At 41.8% G+C, this 20,087-nt stretch overlaps 1 protein-coding gene across 1 annotated transcript in view; it reads left to right on the top strand.

Annotated features, from left to right (window-relative positions):
• LOC137501562 (brachyurin-like) overlaps positions 1–10,907 on the top strand; it is a 53,205-nt gene extending 42,298 nt beyond the window's left edge. Inside the window, exons 5-6 of the mRNA XM_068228764.1 lie at positions 3,262–3,357; positions 10,330–10,907. Of these exons, the coding sequence (XP_068084865.1) occupies positions 3,262–3,357; positions 10,330–10,646 (413 nt within the window). The 3' untranslated portion in view covers positions 10,647–10,907. The remainder of the gene's footprint in view (positions 1–3,261; positions 3,358–10,329) is intronic.
• The last annotated feature ends 9,180 nt before the right edge of the window (positions 10,908–20,087 follow it).

Genomic DNA, 20,087 nt, shown 5'->3' with positions numbered 1-20,087 from the left:
TACATTTGTTCTCTAACATTGGTAACAAATGAAGTTTGAAATTGTGATTTTTTTGTAAGTTGTGTTCTTAATCTTCTACAGTAGTGAAGAGCTGATTAGGGGATGCACATTGTCTCTCAAGTAATTTTATGTAAAGTTTGTTTATTGTATGGCAGTTGGCTCACTTGGAGCAGGTGCGTATTTAGAGAGTAGGTGAGTACCGATAGAAAAATCACAGCCATCTGAGGTAGGAGGAAATACCTGTCCTTAACCCTGAACAACCAGGGCTACACTACTTCGTACACAGAAAGGGTCCAGCCCCCCCCCCCCCCCCCCCACCGAACCAGAAAGCTAACTCTGAAGTCCTATTATTCGAGGAACTGGAATAAGGAGAAGTTAGAGGGATTAATGATGATGACTTTTGATATGAAGAAAGTAAGAGAAGCCAGATGCTACAGTGTGGGAAACGCACAGACTGAAAACCAAGGGACTAGGCTCGGTGAGGCGAAGAGACAGAGGACAGTGGTCACAGTGAGGGAGTAATGTAGCAACCATCACCATGTTACCCCCTGCTGAGGTACCTGATGAAGCTATTTTATGGGGTGAAGGATAACATCATCCTCACGGGATATATGAATGCAAAGGTAGGAAACAAAAATGACAGCATCATCGGAAATCATAATGGAGGGTGTTTTATTGACCTCAATCGAAATGTAGTCTAGTAATTGGAGGTACAAAGACTGTTGCAAGGTGTGGTGATATAAGTGTAGCACTCCAGAACTCTTTGGATATGTCTGTGATGTTCTTTCGCTCATTATTAGTGTAACTCATCTATTACATAACTGTCTCACAACTTTGTGCTGAGATTTGTTTAATAAAACCTATCACCTTGAGACCACCTTAGCCCTCTGTAAGGAAAGAATGTTGACATGGCCCATTTCATTAGTCAAGGAGCTACCTCTTAGTTTCTGTGTTGATAATCGTGTGTCTAGCTTGAATGATGAAGAACAGGCCCAGGAATTCATTAATCTAGCTACTTCAGTTATGCATGAACAGCAGCTTGAACAAAGAGGGTGAGAGAGAGTTGCGAGGCTATTAGTTAATGAATGGGTTGGCAGGAAATCTTACCTTAAATTTCTTGTAGAGTAGTTGCAAACGTCGAGTTTTCTTGGTTGCGAAATGGTGAATCAGATGGTTCTTCAATAGCTGATCATTCAGCAATTCCTTCACAAGCATTTTCTCAATAGAAATGGTACTAAAACTGCTGAGTCTTATGCAAGTATGTTTTTATCCTCTTCAGGGTACTCAAACTCCTTTCAGTGGAAGCTGTGGTCACAGAAAATGTTCATATTAAGTGAATCAATTTTGATACTTCCACATACACTCATTCGAGGTCATTGAAGACAATATAATGTAAAAGATTTTGAGGGGACAAATGTTTTTCAATATCAGAATAAATGTTTATCAATTCATTTTCCAATTCTTCTCTATTAAAAAAGTGGTAAATGTTCATAAGACTGTTCAGTTTAATAGCAGGGAAGCTCTGAAGTGAGTTAGATCCAATAAACTGGATGTTTTCAAACTCGTCGACCCATATTTCCAATTAATATATAATATAATGAAAGATCTTCATTGGGGTAATCACATAAATGGGATTGTAAATAAAGGGTACAGATCTCTGCACATGGTTATGAGGATATTTAGGGGTTTTAGTAAGAATGTAAAGGAGAGAGCATATATGTCGCTGGTAAGAACCCATCTACAGTATGGTTACAGTGTATGGGACCCTCACCAGCATTACTTGATTCAAGAACTGGAAAAAAAAAAATCCAAAGAAAAGCAGCTCGATTTGTTCTGGACGATTTCCGACAAAAGAGTAGCGTTACAAAAATGTTGCAAAGTTTGGGCTGGAAGACTTGAGAGAAAGGAGACGAGCTGCTTGACTAAGCGGTATGTAAAGTTCTAAATTCCCATGGAGGGAATTAGATATTTTTCACCAATAGAGCTTCAGACTGTGCCTCTTATAAGGGCTTTTGATAAGTTCACCTGCATACACCCCAGCGTCAGTGGGTAGGGTCTGACACATCCCACTCTGAAGAGTCTAGTGTCAGACCTAAGACGAAATGCTGGTTAATAGAGCAAACGCCTGAAAAGCCTTGCCTCTGATATGGTTTTGACATAAGTGGTATGTTACATGTAACTAATCTCATGATTAGACCCGTATTGAAATTTGCTATAAATGCTTACAATGGTGTCTTTGTTTGGAATCTTATATAGTTGTCCAAACCAGTGGATCCTTTCAATATAAGACTTCCCATACTAGATTGATTGTCTGATCAATTATCACGAGTCTGACCATGGTCAGGGTTTGCAATTCCAGATGTGATCTAGAAAGAAAGGTGATAAATGAAATATGATATGATGAAAAATGAGATTGTGAAGTACGTGTTGTCTCAAGATGTTCTCTGGCTGTTATTTTACAGCAATGAGCAGAAGAACAGGCTGAAAGATCGTCTAGAATGAAGAAGTTTTGGGAGAAGAAGAAATTATCAAGTATTAAAAAATAAACTTAGTTTTGATGTACTTATTTTTTGAAAATTTTATTGTATAAGGTATGTAAAATGTAAAATGTATAATGTAAAATTTATTATTATCATTATTATTATTATTATTATTATTATTATTATTATTATTATTATTATTATTATTATTATTATTATTTGCATAACATATTGTTTCAGCCATTTAAATTAACAAGTGTTAGCCAGTAGTCCTGCATCTTGATGGAAAATGCAGTTCTTTGCTCTTCAGATCAAAGCTGGTTTGATATTCACCAACCTGTGGATCAACAACAGCTTCAATATGACTTCGGAAAGCATCATATCGGATACTGAATGAAGGGAAATGCCTCTGTAGTTTTTCAAAAACACTTTATTACCTCCTTATGGAGAGCACATATCAGATATAACTGCCACTTTTATCAACCCATTCTGGTTCCTACACATCATGAAAGAGTTCTTCCATTTTGGCAACAAAATTGGGACCAGCCATTTTCAGTTCAACACCACAGCTATGCAATTTTTACTTGATGTTTTGTTTTTGCGGGGAGATGCAAAATGTGGATGATGTCTTCTTGATTATTATTATTATTATTATTATTATTATTATTATTATTATTATTATTATTATTATTATTATTATTATTATTATTATGAACATCATCATCATAATTGATTTTCTGTACAAAAATCATTATAAGAAATGATTATTCCCTTGTTCCAGAATTCATTAGCCCTGTGAAGTTGCCCTTTAAAAACCAAACCGACGACTTTGTTGGGAAAGTTGCGAAGGCCAGTGGATGGGGACGAACCTCTGACAGTAAGTTGTAAGCTATAATTATTACGAAATGTACTTTCATGTCTGTCCTTCTGTTGCTCCCTCCTTGTTCATCCTGTCTCTCTATTTGTCACTTGATTCTTAACTTCCTGGGCTAGTTCATGTGGCTGTAGCAGGCTTCTGCTGGGTGCGTGAACACAATTTCTTGCAAAATGTATGTTATGATATGGACGCAAGTGGATAACTATGAATTATTCTTCTTTCCTGACTTTGCACAGGACTGCACTGTGGGCACTTCCGAGTATAATACTCCCATCTCCTAGTACTCGACTGCCTGCACTTCCGAGTATAATACTCCCATCTCCTAGTTCTGGACTGCCTGCACTCCCAAGTAGAATATTTCCATCTCCTAGTACTGGATTGCCTGCACTCCGAAGTAGAATACTCTCATCTCCTAACACTGGACTGCCTGCACTCCCAAGTAGAATACTCCCATCTCCTAGTTCTGGACTGCCTGCATTCCCAAGTAGAATACACCCATCTCCTAGTTCTGGATTGTCTGCAGTCCCAAGTAGAATATTTCCATCTCCTAGTACTGGCCTGCACTCCCAAGTAGAACACTTCCATCTCCTAGTTCTGGACTGCCTGCACTCCCAAGTAGAACAGTCCCATCTCCTTGTTCTGGACTGCCTGCACTCCCAAGTAGAATACTCCCATCTCCTAGTTCTGGACTGCATGCACTGCCAAGTACAATAACCTCACCTCCTCTTTCTGGACTGCCTGCACTGCCAAGTAGAATACTCCCACCTTCTAGTTCTGGACTGCCTGCACTCTCAACTAGAATACTCCCATCTCCTAGTTCTGGACTGCCAGCACTCCCAAGTAGAATACCCCCATCTCCTAGTTCTGGACAGCCTGCACTCCCAAGTAGAATACTCCCACCTTCTAGTTCTGGACTGCCTGCACTCCCAAGTAGAATACTCCCACCTTCTAGTTCTGGACAGCCTGCACTCCCAAGTAGAATACTCCCACCTTCTAGTTCTGGACAGCCTGCACTCCCAAGTAGAATACCCCCATCTCCTAGTTCTGGACAGCCTGCACTCCCAAGTAGAATACTCCCATCTTCTAGTTCTGGACAGCCTGCACTCCCAAGTAGAATACTCCCACCTTCTAGTTCTGGACTGCCTGCACTCCCAAGTAGAATACTCCCACCTTCTAGTTCTGGACAGCCTGCACTCCCAAGTAGAATACTCCCACCTTCTAGTTCTGGACAGCCTGCACTCCCAAGTAGAATACTCCCACCTTCTAGTTCTGGACTGCCTGCACTACCAAGTAGAATACTCCCATCTTCTAGTTCTGGACTGCCTGCACTCTCAAGTAGAATACTCCCACCTTCTAGTTCTGGACTGCCTGCACTACCAAGTAGAATACTCCCACCTTCTAGTTCTGGACTGCCTGCACTCTCAACTAGAATACTCCCATCTCCTAGTTCTGGACTGCCAACACTCCCAAGTAGAACAGTGCCATCTTCTTGTTCTGAACTGCCTGCACTCCCAAGTAACATACTCCCATCTCCCAATACTGGACTGCCTGCACTCCCAAGTAGAATATTCCCACCTTCTAGTTCTGGACTGGCTGCACTCTCAAATAGAATACTCTCATCTCCTTGTTCTGGACTGCCTGCACTCCCAAATAGAATACTCCCATCTCCTTGTTCTGGACTGCCTGCACTCCCAAGTAGAATACTCCCATCTCCTTGTTCTGGACTGGCTGCACTCTCAAATAGAATACTCCCATCACCTTGTTCTGGACTGCCTGCACTCCGAAGTAAAATACTCCCATCTCCCAATACTGGACTGCCTGCACTCCCAAGTAGAATACTCCCATCTCCTAGTTCTGGACTGCTTGCGCTCCCAAGTAGAATACTCCCATCCCCTAGTACTGGACTACTTGCACTCCCAAGTAGAATACTCCCATCTCGTAGTTCTGGGACTACCTGCACTCCCAAGTAGAATACTCCCATCTCCTAGTTCTGGGACTACTTGCACTCCCAAGTAAAATACTCCCATCTCCCAATACTGGACTGCCTGCACTCCCAAGTAGAATACTCCCATGTCCTAGTACTGGACTGCATGCACTCCCAAGTAGAATACTCCCATCTCCTTGTTCTGGACTGCCTGCACTCCCAAATAGAATACTCCCATCTCCTTGTTCTGGACTGCCTGCACTCCCAAGTAGAATACTCCCATCTCCTAGTTCTGGACTGCTTGCGCTCCCAAGTAGAATACTCTCATCTCCTAGTACTGGACTACTTGCACTCCCAAGTAGAATACTCTCATCTCCTAATACTGGACTGCCTGCACTCCCAAGTAGAATACTCTCATCTCCTAATACTGGACTGCCTGCACTCCCAAGTAGAACAGTCCCATCTCATAGTTCTGGGACTACCTGCACTTCCAAGTAGAATACTCCCATCTCCTAGTTCTGGGACTACCTGCACTCCCAAGTAAAATACTCCCATCTCCCAATACTGGACTGCCTGCACTCCCAAGTAGAATACTCCCATCTCCTAGTTCTGGGACTACCTGCACTCCCAAGTAGAATACTCCCATCTCCTTGTTCTGGACTACCTGCACTCCCAAGTAAAATACTCCCATCTCCCAATACTGGACTGCCTGCACTCCCAAGTAGAATACTCCCATCTCCTAGTACTGGACTGCCTGCACTCCCAAGTAGAATACTCCCATCTCCTAGTTCTGGGACTACCTGCACTCCCAAGTAGAATACTCCCATCTCCTAGTTCTGGACTACCTGCACTCCCAAGTAGAATACTCCCATCTCCTAGTTCTGGACTGCCTGCACTCCCAAGTAGAATACTCCCACCTTCTAGTTCTGGACTGCCTGCACTCCCAAGTAGAATACTCCCACCTTCTAGTTCTGGACTGCCTGCACTCCCAAGTAGAACAGTCCCATCTCCTTGTTCTGGACTGCCTGCACTCCCAAGTAGAACAGTCCCATCTCCTTGTTCTGGACTGCCTGCACTTCCAAGTAGAATACTCCCATCTTCTAGTTCTGGACTGCCTGCACTCCCAAGTAGAACAGTCCCATCTCCTAGTTCTGGACAGCCTGCACTCCCAAGTAGAACAGTCCCATCTCCTTGTTCTGGACTGCCAGCACTCCCAAGTAGAATACTCCCACCTTCTAATTCTGGACTGCCTGCACTCTCAAGTAGAATACTCCCATCTCCTAGTTCTGGGACTACCTGCACTCCCAAGTAGAATACTCCCATCTCCTAGTTCTGGACAGCCTGCACTCCCAAGTAGAATACTCCCATCTTCTAGTTCTGGACTGCCTGCACTCCCAAGTAGAATACTCCCATCTCCTAGTTCTGGACTGCCAGCACTCCCAAGTAGAATACCCCCATCTCCTAGTACTGGACTGCCTGCACTCCCAAGTAGAATACTCCCATCTCCTAGTTCTGGACTGCCAGCACTCCCAAGTAGAATACCCCCATCTCCTAGTACTGGACTGCCTGCACTCCCAAGTAGAATACTCTCATCTCCTATTACTGGACTGCCTGCACTCCCAAGTAGAATACTCCCACCTTCTAGTTCTGGACTGCCTGCACTCCCAAGTAGAACAGTCCCATCTCCTTGTTCTGGACTGCCTGCACTCCCAAGTAGAATACTCCCATCTCCTAGTTCTGGACAGCCTGCACTCCCAAGTAGAATACTCCCATCTTCTAGTTCTGGACTGCCTGCACTCCCAAGTAGAATACTCCCATGTCCTAGTACTGGACTGCATGCACTCCCAAGTAGAATACTCTCATCTCCTATTACTGGACTGCCTGCACTCCCAAGTAGAATACTCCCACCTTCTAGTTCTGGACTGCCTGCACTCCCAAGTAGAATACTCTCATCTCCTAATACTGGACTGCCTGCACTCCCAAGTAGAATACTCCCACCTGCTAGTTCTGGACTGCCTGCACTCCGAAGTAGAATACTCTCATCTCCTAATACTGGACTGCCTGCACTCCCAAGTAGAATACTCCCACCTTCTAGTTCTGGACTGCCTGCACTCCCAAGTAGAATACTCCCATCTCCTAGTACTGGACTGCCTGCACTCCCAACTAGAATACTCTCATCTCCTAGTACTGGACTACTTGCACTCCCAAGTAGAATACTCTCATCTCCTAGTACTGGACTGCCTGCACTCCCAAGTAGAATACTCCCATCTCCTAGTACTGGACTACTTGCACTCCCAAGTAGAATACTCTCATCTCCTAGTACTGGACTGCCTGCACTCCCAAGTAGAATACTCCCATCTCCTTGTTCTGGGACTACCTGCACTCCCAAGTAGAATACTCACATCTCCTAGTTCTGGACTACCTGCACTGCCAAGTAGAATACTCCCATCTCCTTGTTCTGGGACTACCTGCACTCCCAAGTAGAATACTCACATCTCCTTGTTCTGGACTACCTGCACTGCCAAATAGAATACTCCCATCTCCTTGTTCTGGACTGCCTGCACTCGCAAGTAGAATACTCCCACTTTCTAGTTCTGGACTGCCTGCACTCCCAAGTAGAACAGTCCCATCTTCTAGTACTGGCCTGCACTCCCAAGTAGAATACTACCATCTCCTTTTTCTGGACTACCAGCACTCCCAAGTAGAATACTCCCATCTTCTAGTACTGGCCTGCACTCCCAAGTAGAATACTACCATCTCCTTTTTCTGGACTGCCAGCACTCCCAAGTAGAATACTCCCATCTTCTAGTACTGGCCTGCACTCCCAAGTAGAATACTACCATCTCCTTTTTCTGGACTGCCAGCACTCCCAAGTAGAATACTCCCATCTTCTAGTACTGGCCTGCACTCCCAAGTAGAATACTACCATCTCCTTTTTCTGGACTACCAGCACTCCCAAGTAGAACAGTCCCACCTCCTTGTTCTGGACTGCCTGCACTCCCAAGTAGAATACTCCCACCTTCTAGTTCTGGACTGCCTGCACTCCCAAGTAGAACAAACATGTTTTCACTAGTGGTTATTATCTTTTTTCACATATTTTTTTAGAATACAGAGCAATCTTCCTGGTGTAATGATTAACTTGGAAATAGCAGCTGTAGAAATAAACTTCCTGCCATGCTGTTTATCTTGATCAGGCAAAATAGAATATAAAATGTTACCGATTTCTTGCTCATACCAGTACCAAACATAAAAAATATAAGTTCATTTGAATACCAATTTCTTAAGTGTTGCTGGCTCACTGATGCCGTTTGCGGTTGTCACTTTATGAGGTGTATTGAATGGTTCCATGAGTTTAAATAAAGACTTCTTGTTGCATGTGTGTTTTATAGTACAATTGTGGCGTAGCATCATTTGCAGGTGCAATAATCACAGCTCTACTTCATGTAATCCATGATTTCTCTAATTGTATGGGGAACTAATTATTTGCTCTTCCATGCCCCTATTTCATCCATATTTTTCAACCCCTGAGATCTAGTTCAAAAGAGTATCACCAATCTTCAACAGTACCATCACCACAAATGTTGTTAACACCATTTGCATAATGTTACATGGACTGTTTATCATCTGCATGTATTTCAGTGTCAAGCTCCAAGGCCATCTCTGTATAGCACAATTGTATTATTCAATTGAAACTACCATGTTGTATTAATGCACTCGTAATGTATACACTCAGCACTTCACGTCCTTTTACCTTGAAGGTAGGATTGCAACTGACTGGCTCTTCTGATCTGTAGAGATTATTCCCTCCACTTCTGTATCTGGGCCAATGCAATGTCTTTATTCAGCTGTTCACTGCCATGTTACTCTTTGGTTCATCAATGAACAGGGCTGTCTGTACAGGCTACTTGACGTGCACATACCAGTTTATCTTCACACATGCTGGTTATGCTTCTCCTGCCTGTGGAGCCATAGGTCTGATGACTCTCATTTTATGCTTAGTGGGCATCGATCTGTCAGCAATTGCCATTTCACTAGTCAATATCTTTGTGGATGGTGACATCCGAGCCTGTCTTTCATCATGAATGGAAGACAGTGTTCAGCAGGCCAAACACCTCTGGCTCAGTGAAGTTGTCTTACGGCTGATCCTGAGTTCGTTTCTCTTCGGTGATTATCTCCATTGTTCTCATCCTCATACAAGAATGATATCAAGGACATGTAGAAAGGTCAATGGAATTTCTGGTATAAGCTGCTCTTAGCCCATTTCCAAAACATGACACATAGCATGCAGTACATTCTGGGTTCTACATGCCTTCGATGTAGCCACAATGTATTCCAAGCGATTGAGAAGCCATTGGGTTATGTTGGCACTGCCTAATCCCTGGGTGGTGCAAAGAGAGTGATCGGCTGTCTGTAGAACATCTTTAACACAGTGGTTCCTTCATCTTCGAGATTAGGTCAAAGTCACAGGGAGTTAAATCCAGAGAATATGGAGGTAGTTGAGCACTTTCTAGCCCCAGCGACTGAACAATTCAGGCACTGCTTCTGTTCCATCCACCCTCGTATTGCGGTGCAGAATAATGCGTGGTTTAGCACAAAGTGTTTCACCTCTGGAGCGTAATATTAGCCGCTGTGCTCGGTTTCCTGGGTTTGATTTTCGGTACTGACAGAAATTTAAGACTGGCAGGAAGGCTGGTATGTGCTTAAATGGAACATGCATCTCACCTTCAATGGGGATGTGCCCTAAAAGAGCTTTAACACGAGTTTACTATCATAGGTAAATTTCAGTACTTAATTAGTATAATTATCTTCTCTAATTGGACGTTATCAATATGTCAAACTGTTATTCATATTGTCTAGAAATAGCTGTAAGATCTCAATACAGTGACTAAGGATTACCACATCATCTGCATACTGTAGTGTGTATAGTACTTTTCCATTACCTCTTACCCCACTTCTGTATGATTTTTAATATCATTAACTTGTGATATTTTCAGTGTTTTTTGTGGCTCGCATCCCCACTAATGATATCCTTCACTGTCTGTCCACAGGTGTCCAGGATATAAGTGATGTCCTCAAGTACACTGAACTAACGGTCATAACAAACTCTGACTGTCAGGAAGTATTTAACAAAGAAATGATCAGATCTTCCGTTCTCTGCACCCGTGGAAAAGGCGGACAGAATGTCTGCAATGGTGACAGTGGTGGTGCCCTGGTGATACCAACTTCTGAAGGTTCCTTGCAAATTGGCATTGTAAGCTTCGGGGCTGTCAACAGTTGCTCTGCATATCCTGCAGCTTTTGCTAGAGTTACGTCCTTCCTGCCCTGGATCATGGCTAACACTGATTTGGACCCCAGTAAACAATGATATCTTACACGTGGATTGTAAGCTCTGCCTTGTTGCAAAACAGTGCTAACTGTCAGAAGGATGATTACCTGCTTTCAAAACAACTTCAAACTTTAAGTTGTGCTTGGCTTTAGAGCATTGGAGCCAGAGATTTTATATATCACTTCATCATCATTTTCACAGCTGAAAACACTAATGATCTTTTTCTTAAAAGTAAAATACATTTTTGGAATAGTTTCAGGTATGGAAAAGTGAAAAAATAGAATAAACGTTTTTCTGCCATACGTGTTTTATTCAGCAAGTTTTTCCATTATTTGAAAAAAAAAAAGGAATGATAGAGCTGAAATGTATTAAATAACTCCAAACTGATTTGTTGGGGAGGAAAACGAATTGCACAACAGTTAACAGCAGGTCTGTTACTCACATGTGTGGAACAGTTGTTTTCACAGCACAGTGAGTTTTTGTTCTAGGCCTGAGATTTGCTCCGTTTGGCTCTTGTTCCTACAAGAACGACTATAGTCGAACCTAGAATGCTGCTCAGTACAGCACAAGGTGTTAAATTTGTGGGAGAGGGAGACATCTATGAACTTGTGAACTTGTAAAGACACCATTGTTTACATTTTTAACTCTCGGATACACGCGCAAACCCAGTGATTTTTTTTTTTTTTTTTTTGCTGTCAGCTTGTGTCGGCCCCTTAGCATAAAGGTAGCATGCTTGCCTCTTGCCCGGACACCTGGGTTTGATTCCCCATCAGGTCAGGAATTTTTACCTGGTTCTGAAGGCACTCAGCATAGTGATTAAAACTGAGGGGATAACTGACGGTGAGGTAGCAACCCCAGCCTAGAAAGCCAAAAATAACGACCAAGAGGATTCGCTGTGCGGACCACACGACACCTCGTAATCGGGCTGAGCAGCTGTTGCTGGGTAGGCCAAGGCCCTTTGGGGCTGTTGTGCATGAGGTTTGTTTAAACGCTGAATGTTCCTGTCATTATTGATGCTAAACAGAAAGAGTACTTTTGATATTTTCAGACAATTGAGGTAGGTTTTCTTTCCTTTTTATTTCTTCTTGAGGGTGAATATATCAAAGTCCCAGGGAAAAATGATCACATTTTACTCATCTGTTTCTGTGAATACCCAATCAGTTGGAAAAATCTCTGTTTGCTGCAATGGCGGGGGAAATCGACCTGTCTGAGGGACGGTATTTTGCCTCCTGTCATAAGAGAAACCCCTTCACGATGAGCTTCCCTATTTTTCAGATGAAAGGCACAAACTTGTGTTTTCATAGGGTTAGGCCTTAACTGGTTTGCTTTGTAATAGGATGACAAACTTTCGAGGGCGATGGTTAGATTCCTTTCCACTGTTTCAAAGTCTGTACATTGTGTTGCCAGAGCAAGATCATCAGCATACAAGAAACTTCTGCTATTTGGAGCTACCGGCTGGTCATTCGTGTATATATTAAAGAGGATTGGTGCCAGCACACTTCCTTGAGGTAAACCATTTCTTTGTGTCCTCCACCGACTGCGCTGTCCTTGGAAGTCCACAAAAAACCTACGGTTCTGAAGAAGGGTTGCGATAAATCTGGTTATCTTAATATCCTTGGCCAGATTGTAGACTTTAACTAACAGAAGTTGATGGTTGACGGTGTCATACGCTGCAGTCAAATCTACAAAGACTACACCTGTCACCTTGTGTCTTTCAAAGCCATCCTCAACGAATTGTGTAAGATTCAGTAGTTGTTCAGTGCAGCTCTTACCCGGACGAAATCCAGCTTGTTGTGGTATGAGGAGAGGGTCAATCATGGGTTGAATGCGATTTAGGATCATCCTTTCCAGTAATTTATATAGGTGACACAAAAGGGTAACAGGTCTGAAGTCTTTAGGATGATTTCCTTCCTTGCCAGGTTTGAGCAAAGCAATTACTCTACATTTTCGCCATGTTTTTGGTATCTGACCTCTGCTCACACATCTATTGAAGAGTTGCAGAACCCATTCTTTGGTTTTAGGCTCAAATTTCTTTATGTGTTCTAATCGAGTGTCATCTAGACCCGCTGAATTTCCATTTTTACATTCTTTGATGACTTTTTCCAACTCCAACATGGTGAAGGGGACAGTGAGGTCACTTCTTTCTTCTTGAATCTTCCTCTGTATTTTTGGCCTTTGGATTTTATTGGTTGCTTTCCCATTTAAGAGCAGTTGGTGTGCTATCTGATTTGCAGTGACATTGAAATGTTGGGTAGTCTTCATTGGATCATTGTTAAGGTGTTTCAATAATCTCCAGGCTTTATGGCTATCTCTCGTAAGATCTATACTTTCAATAGTTTTCATCCACTGATTCCGTTTTGATGTTGTCAATGATGACATGAGATTGTTCCCAACTTCCACTGTCTTTTCTCCTAGGGGATTTTCTTCAAACAAAGTTGTATATTCCGTAAGCTGGGCAACAAGGTCTGAGGTAAGGCCAGGGACATACCACGTCCAACAGCCTCTAGGTATGGACTTTCTGGAGCATTTCTTTATGGCATCAACAAAAGTATCGTAACACTCTGGTGTTGGCTGGATGATGGACACTTCAGCATCTAACATCTCTGCAAACTTTGACCAGTTTGCCTTTTTGAAGTTATACGTCCTTCGGAATAGAACACTCTGTGGTCTGACTGCTGCATAAATCTGGCACATTATTGGTCTATGCTGCGTGTTAAGTATTGGGTTGCAGACATACTATACACATTGTTGGCTTATATTATTACTGCTGAAAATCAGATCAGGGTTATATCCTTGTCTCCATCTGCCACTGTTAAATGAAGCTGGTAGTTTAGCATCATGAATGAGAGTTATGTAGTTTGCTTCTGCTCATTCTTGCACTGCTATACCACTCTCATCTTTGTATTCATAAGCCCACACATTACTATGGCAATTGAAATCCCCAATTACTATTTTTGTGTGTTGATTCTGAAAATTGGAAGGATTACTAACAGTAAATTTAACTCCAGGTGGCTTATACAGAGAGGAGATGGTGCAGCTACCTACTTCTATAGTGAGGACTTCAATATCATTTACCTCGGTGAAGGCTGTGGACTGAAGCTGAATATCAGGTCGGACAAATATGTCACTTCCGTACTTTTGGTGTGGCCGTTCAACAGCTAGACGCATTCCATTAATTTTTGGTCTACGCATTTCACTACTTCTGTGTGTCTCCTGTATGCACAGTATGTGGCAATTGTGTTGACTGCATAGATTTTGTAACAGTTCCTCTTTTGTTGAAGATATACCTTCAATGTTAATAGAAATAATTGTTAACTGTGGTTCTGAAAAGGACCATGAAGATGATGTTTCTGGTGTGAAAGGACCAGCCGTCAGCACATTTCATAATATTGTCTGACGTTGCCCAGGGTACAGCCGATTGCTATTTAAATCTCTTTTTGCCATAATTGCAAGAACGTATTTAGAACCTTGATGATCTCAGCAGAAGGATTACATAGCAAACAAGAAACACTGGTTGGAAAATCCTGCTTGAGTCGCATGAGACTACTAATAAGTTTACTACGCGGATTGACACGTAAAGAACACTGAAAAAGTAGATGATTCGCATCTCCATCACTTGCACCACACGAACAGTTTGGAACCTGCGTTAAATGGAACCTAAATTTATATAGGGGCGTAAGGGCATGATTAAAACGCAACCTAATGATGTTAGGAATATGTCTTCTGGGATATAATCCTCTCATAAACCATGGTTTTACCGGTATAGTTGTTTGTAGTTGATAATAAAATGTACCTTTGACTGGTGCCATTCATCCCCTGTGAACCATGCTAAACCAGAAATACCGGTTGACGAGATTAATAGACACTTTTCAACAGATGTTTTTACTCCTGAACACGATATAGTGCAGGCCACCATCAAGTCTATAATACGACAACAATCATCTGATCGCCCATATTTCGAATTTCGAACTGTTTCAGAGTCTGAAGTGAGACGAGTACTGATTTCAATTAAATCTCATGCAACAGGGGCTGATGAAATCCCTATTTTCTTTATTACTAACATTATAGATATAATATTGCCGGTTATTACTGACTTATTTAATGCATGCCTCTCCCGTAGTTATTTTCCGACAAAGTGGAAAGATACACAAGTTGTCCCAGTTCCAAAAAGATCGCCAGCTAATGTAGCATCCGACTTTCGTCCTGTATGCATTCTTTCAGCACTGTCTAAAGCTCTAGAAAAATTGATCTATAGCCAACTTGAACAATATCTGGAAAAATATTCTCTGCGTGACCCCTTCCAATCTGGTTTCAAGAAAGGACATAGCACAGGGACAGCACTGCTAAGAATTACAGACGACATTAGACGAGCTATAGGTGATCGGAAAGTGACTAAACTTATTTTACTTGACTTCGGTAGTGTGTTTGACACAGTAAATATTGACATATTATTAGCGAAACTACAAAGATTTAATCTGAGTCCCTCTGCTATTCAGCTCTTTGCTTCGTACCTCTCCAATCGGCGACAACGTGTTGTCATAAACGGCATTACCACAGAATGGAAGACGAAGCAATCAGGTGTCCCACAGGGATCCGTGCTTGGACCTCTTCTGTTTACTCTATATATCAATGATATATCTTCTCAGTTCAGTAACTGTAAGTATCATTTATATGCAGATGATCTACAAATATATTATCACTGTAAAGCTATTGATATTGAGTTTGGTATTCATCAGATGAATTCCATTTTAAATCTGATTAGCTCCCATTCTAATAAGAATTGTTTATTAATTAATCCTAAAAAGACACAAGATATTATAATAGGGCAACAAAGGCAGTTAAATATCCTTAATAAGAAATTATTGCCTTCACTTTTGCTTTGTGGTGTAGCTATATCATTTCAGAAGTCGGTAAAAAATCTTGGAATTATCATAAGTGACACACTAGATTGGAGTGAGCACATAACAAGCATCTGTAAGAAAATTCACTCGTCACTTCACCCTCTCAAAACTCGCCAATCACTTCTTCCACTAAGCTTGAAAATTAAACTTATCCAGACCCTCATATCTCCCATACTTAATTATTGTGATATTGTAATGATAGATGCCACCATGGAACAGACACTAAAATTACAGAGGGCAATGAACTCATGCATTAGGTTTATATTTTCAATTAAATTTTCAACTCATATATCCCCCTATTATGAACTTCTCTCCTGGTTAAAAATCGATAAACTACGACATCTTCACGTTGCTACTCTCGTATTTCTGCTGAATGAATCTAAACCCCAGTATTTATCCTCAAAGTTTAATTTACTCTCCTCCTCTCATGAACACAACACACGATCGACTACGACACTCTCAATTCCTGTGCATCGCTCATCTTCATTTAACCGCTCCTTTCAAGTGTCTGGTGCAAGGCTATGGAATTCCCTTCCAGTTAGTGTTAGGAATTGCACTTCCTTAGCTTCTTTCAAGCGGTCTTGCCGAGATTACCTATTAAATGTATAACCAGCTTGTATGAATGGCAGTATGAATGGAAGAATGAATGAGGTTAGGATTTACATTTTGTTAAATTATTTCATTATTCTGTTTTATAAAGTTTATTAGATATGTGATTAAGTGTAAGAGAGGGCCGTGAGCCTTAACTTCGCCATAAATGAAGGCATGAAATAAATAAATAAATAAATAAATAAATAAATAAATAAATAAATAAATAAATAAATAAATAAATAAATAAATAAATAATCGGAAGAAGGAACGATATTATTAGTGTTACCGTGTTTTTGCGGTAGTTAGAGGTGAAAGAAGGTGCGGGTGTGAACAGGTCTCAAGCTACGAAATTAGAGTTCATCTAAAATTAACAAGGTTATATTTTCTTTTCAAAATAAAGAAATAACAAGCATGGCAGGTACAGAGTAGCAAGGCAACAAAATGTAGTTACAATATTTTACCGGATTTGGGCTTCGCGCCCCGACTTCACAATTCTTGGGCAATCAGCCCAACCTTACTCCAAAATAAGTTTTAACAGAGGGGCAGAAAACCCCATTCATGCTCTGGAGCACTTGCTCCAAATTACACAGAAAAGCCTCCTCGAGGCATACAACACTCAATGTTCAAGAAAGAGCCACTCGCTCTCAAACTTTAAGCCTCTCAAAGGCCACACCAAACTCCACCTTCAAGTTGTCCTCTCAGGACATAGACACGGGTAAAATACCCAACCTACTGAGGTCTATTAAGTGAGAAAAAGATTAATTACATGACCTCTAAAATAACAATTTGAGAGGAGGCGAACTTGCGCTCCTAATACGCTTTGTTTAAAACCTACTTGGCACTAGGCCGTTAATACAAGGGCTAATCCCATACTAAAGAGGTGACTTAAGAAAGAAACAATTTACATTACGTTAAAGAAGAATAGGTTGAGAAAAAAAGTTCACCTCAAAACAATATGAGTGGGAGCTCGAGAGGGCTAAGCACTCTCTATCCCGATATGCAGTTTAAAGATAGAATAGATACCAAGTGTCTTAACATTTTAAGGAAGGTTACATTATGGAAAACTTCGGACCCGCCCCGAGAGTTAAACTGCTGAGCTAGCAAAGAAAGAAGTTATTAATCGGCCATTACCTTGTTGTTGACCGCTGCCGAAGAAAGAGGCGCTTTCCGCCCCCTGCTATGTACTTTACACACTGAAAGATGGTACAGAAGTGGCCCAGAGACCCAAAAATCAGCAGTTTATATACTCTCGCGGAAAGTTCGAGGCGTTTTAGGGAAGAGAACACCCGCCCACAATCACTTTATTGGCTAGGGTACAGCAACATATTCAAGTTGGGGGAAGATACATCAGATTGGTCAGAAATTAATTAAAGAAATTCGGGATTGGCTAAATACAAAACAAGGGTTTGAAAGAGAGGGGTATACAGCCAACTTAAACAATAACAGAAAGAAATTTAACAAGAAACAAACTTTTGAAATTAAAAATTTCTCCAAAAAACAGTTATTTCACATCCCACTAGGGCGCACCATTGTAGTTTTTCAGTAGTGTCCTCTAGAAGAGAAAGTTCACACTTCTTACTACCGGTAAAACAAAAATACATCAAAAGTGGCACAGTTCAAAAACTCCAAACTTTCCAAGTAGTGACATCTTCTGAGAAACTTGAAAATTAATACCGTCGATAAAGTTCAGACTTCCTCCAGCAGCGGAGTTTCAACTGGCGCAAATTTTAAATTAGCGGCGTGGAGGTGTACCGCCCGGTACAATTAGAATTCGGAACTGGGAGGCGAGAAGCTTGTTTTGCAAGGAAATCCGCTTGTTCATTACCCAAAATACCCACACGTCCGGGTAACCAGACTAATGTTATATAAATACCGGAATTATCAAGCATATAGAGAAGACTTTTAACGTTATATACATACCAGTTATAAGATAGCGCATAGGAGATCAGGGACTGCAACGCGCTCAGCGCATCCGTATATATCGTAACTCGCTTATAGTCACGCCGCTGAACAAGGAGTAAAGCTTGTTGGATAGCGAATAATTCCGCGGTAAAGATCGAACAATCACTAGGTAATCCATATTGTTTCTTGACATTTATTGAAGGTATGCAGAAAGCGGCTCCAACTCCAGTGGTATACTTAGCCCCATCTGTGTATATGTCTATGCTTGGAAAGATACAGGAAAGTTTCACTCTTTTAGGGGGCAAATGATCTGGCTCCTGTGCACGAATGACAGCAGTATAGCTACTGCGGGTAGGCCGCATTATCTGTGATAATAGGGAACAGAATACGGTAAAGTATAGGGAAATAAATTTACACTTTGCAGTACTGTACCTTGGATTGATTTTAACGCATCGAAAGCATGATATAAAGAAGGCAGTCTTCGCAAACCTTGACGCCGTATGGAATAATACTCATGGAGGAGCTGCAATTTCCGGATTAAAGGGTGCCTCTTAAGAGAACTTTTGTAAGTAAATATTGCATAGCAAGCATTTTTCTACGAACATGTAAGGGAGGTTCGCAGGATTCCACCAAAAGTGCATTTGTAGGCGTTGATTTCAGAGCTCCTATACATGTGCGCAGTGCTTGATATTGACATATATTAAGAGTATTCAAATTCGTGCTCGCTGCCAAGTCAAAGATATGTGCACCATAGTCCAGGATCGATCTTATAGTGGACTTGTACAATGATATTGCCACACACGAGTCAGCTCCCCAGTGTCTACGGGTGACAGATTGTATTATCTGTATGTACTGATCACTTTTCGTGCGTAAGTAGCAAAAATGCTGCTTCCTTGTAAGCTTATGATCTATAAATAATCCTAGATATTTATGTTGACTAACATCAAAAGAAATCGGTGAGCGATCATACGTACGATGGTGTGTGAAGATCATCACTCGACATTTAGCGATAGAAAGATGCAGTCTATGAGCATTCAACCATGTCATGAGTAGTATAATACAGGGATTCCGCGGCCTCCTCCTCCTCCCGCGGGAAATTTGAATTCAGGCGGGAAATTTGAATTTTTGGCGGGAAATTTGAATTTTGGCGCGAGATTTGTAAACAAAGCCACGTGCTTTTTGACAGCTGTCATCGACAACAACGCATCGCTAACCTCAGTACTGCCATCTTGACGGGCCTAAACCTCAGTAGTACCAACCTAACTAGCGCGAGGTAAACAAAGCCACGTGTTTTTGCCAGCCACGTGCTTTTTGACAGACAACAACGCATCGCTAACCTCAGTACTGCAATCTTGGCGGGCCTAAACCTCAGAAGTACCAACTTAACCTAACTAGCGCGTGGTAAACAAAGCCACGTGCTTTTTGACATCCACGTGCTTTTTTGACAGCTGTCATCCGCCATCTTTAAACCACAGAGCACTGTGCTGCCCTCTTTATCGCAGTAGCTGCAAATTCGTCACCTGTCATCCGCAGTGCTGCCATCTTGACGGGTCTAAACCTTAGTGCTACCAACTTAACCTAACTAGCGCGAGGTAAACAAAGCCACGTGTTTCTTGACAGCTGTCATCCGCCATCTTTAATCTATAGAGCACAGTGCTGCCCTCTTTAGCTACTTACCTTTGAAATGTGGTGGCGGATAATTTGAAAAATGCTTTTTGATAGCAGCCATCTTTAATCTAGAGAGCATCGTGCTGCCCTCTTTAGCTAGATAACTGTGGTGGCAGGCAATTCAACATGACAGCAGCCATCTTTAATCAAGAGAGCACCGTGCTGCCCCCTATGTGGTGGCGGCAAATTCTACATGCTCTTGTTTGGAAACAAACTCACGCGCTTTTTTGACAGCCGTCATCCGCCATCTTTAATCAACAGAGCACAGTGCTGCCATCTTTAGCTAGATACCTTTGAAATGTGGTGGCGGCAAATTCCACGTGCTCTTGTTTGGAAACAAAGCCATGTGCTTTTTTGACAGCTGTCATCCGCCATCTTTAATCAACAGAGCACCGTGCTGCTATCATGCGGGCAATTT

The sequence above is a fragment of the Anabrus simplex genome, chromosome 7 (assembly GCF_040414725.1).
Source record: "Anabrus simplex isolate iqAnaSimp1 chromosome 7, ASM4041472v1, whole genome shotgun sequence".
Lineage (NCBI taxonomy): Eukaryota > Metazoa > Arthropoda > Insecta > Orthoptera > Tettigoniidae > Anabrus > Anabrus simplex.
This window is presented reverse-complemented; position numbering and strand designations above follow the sequence as displayed.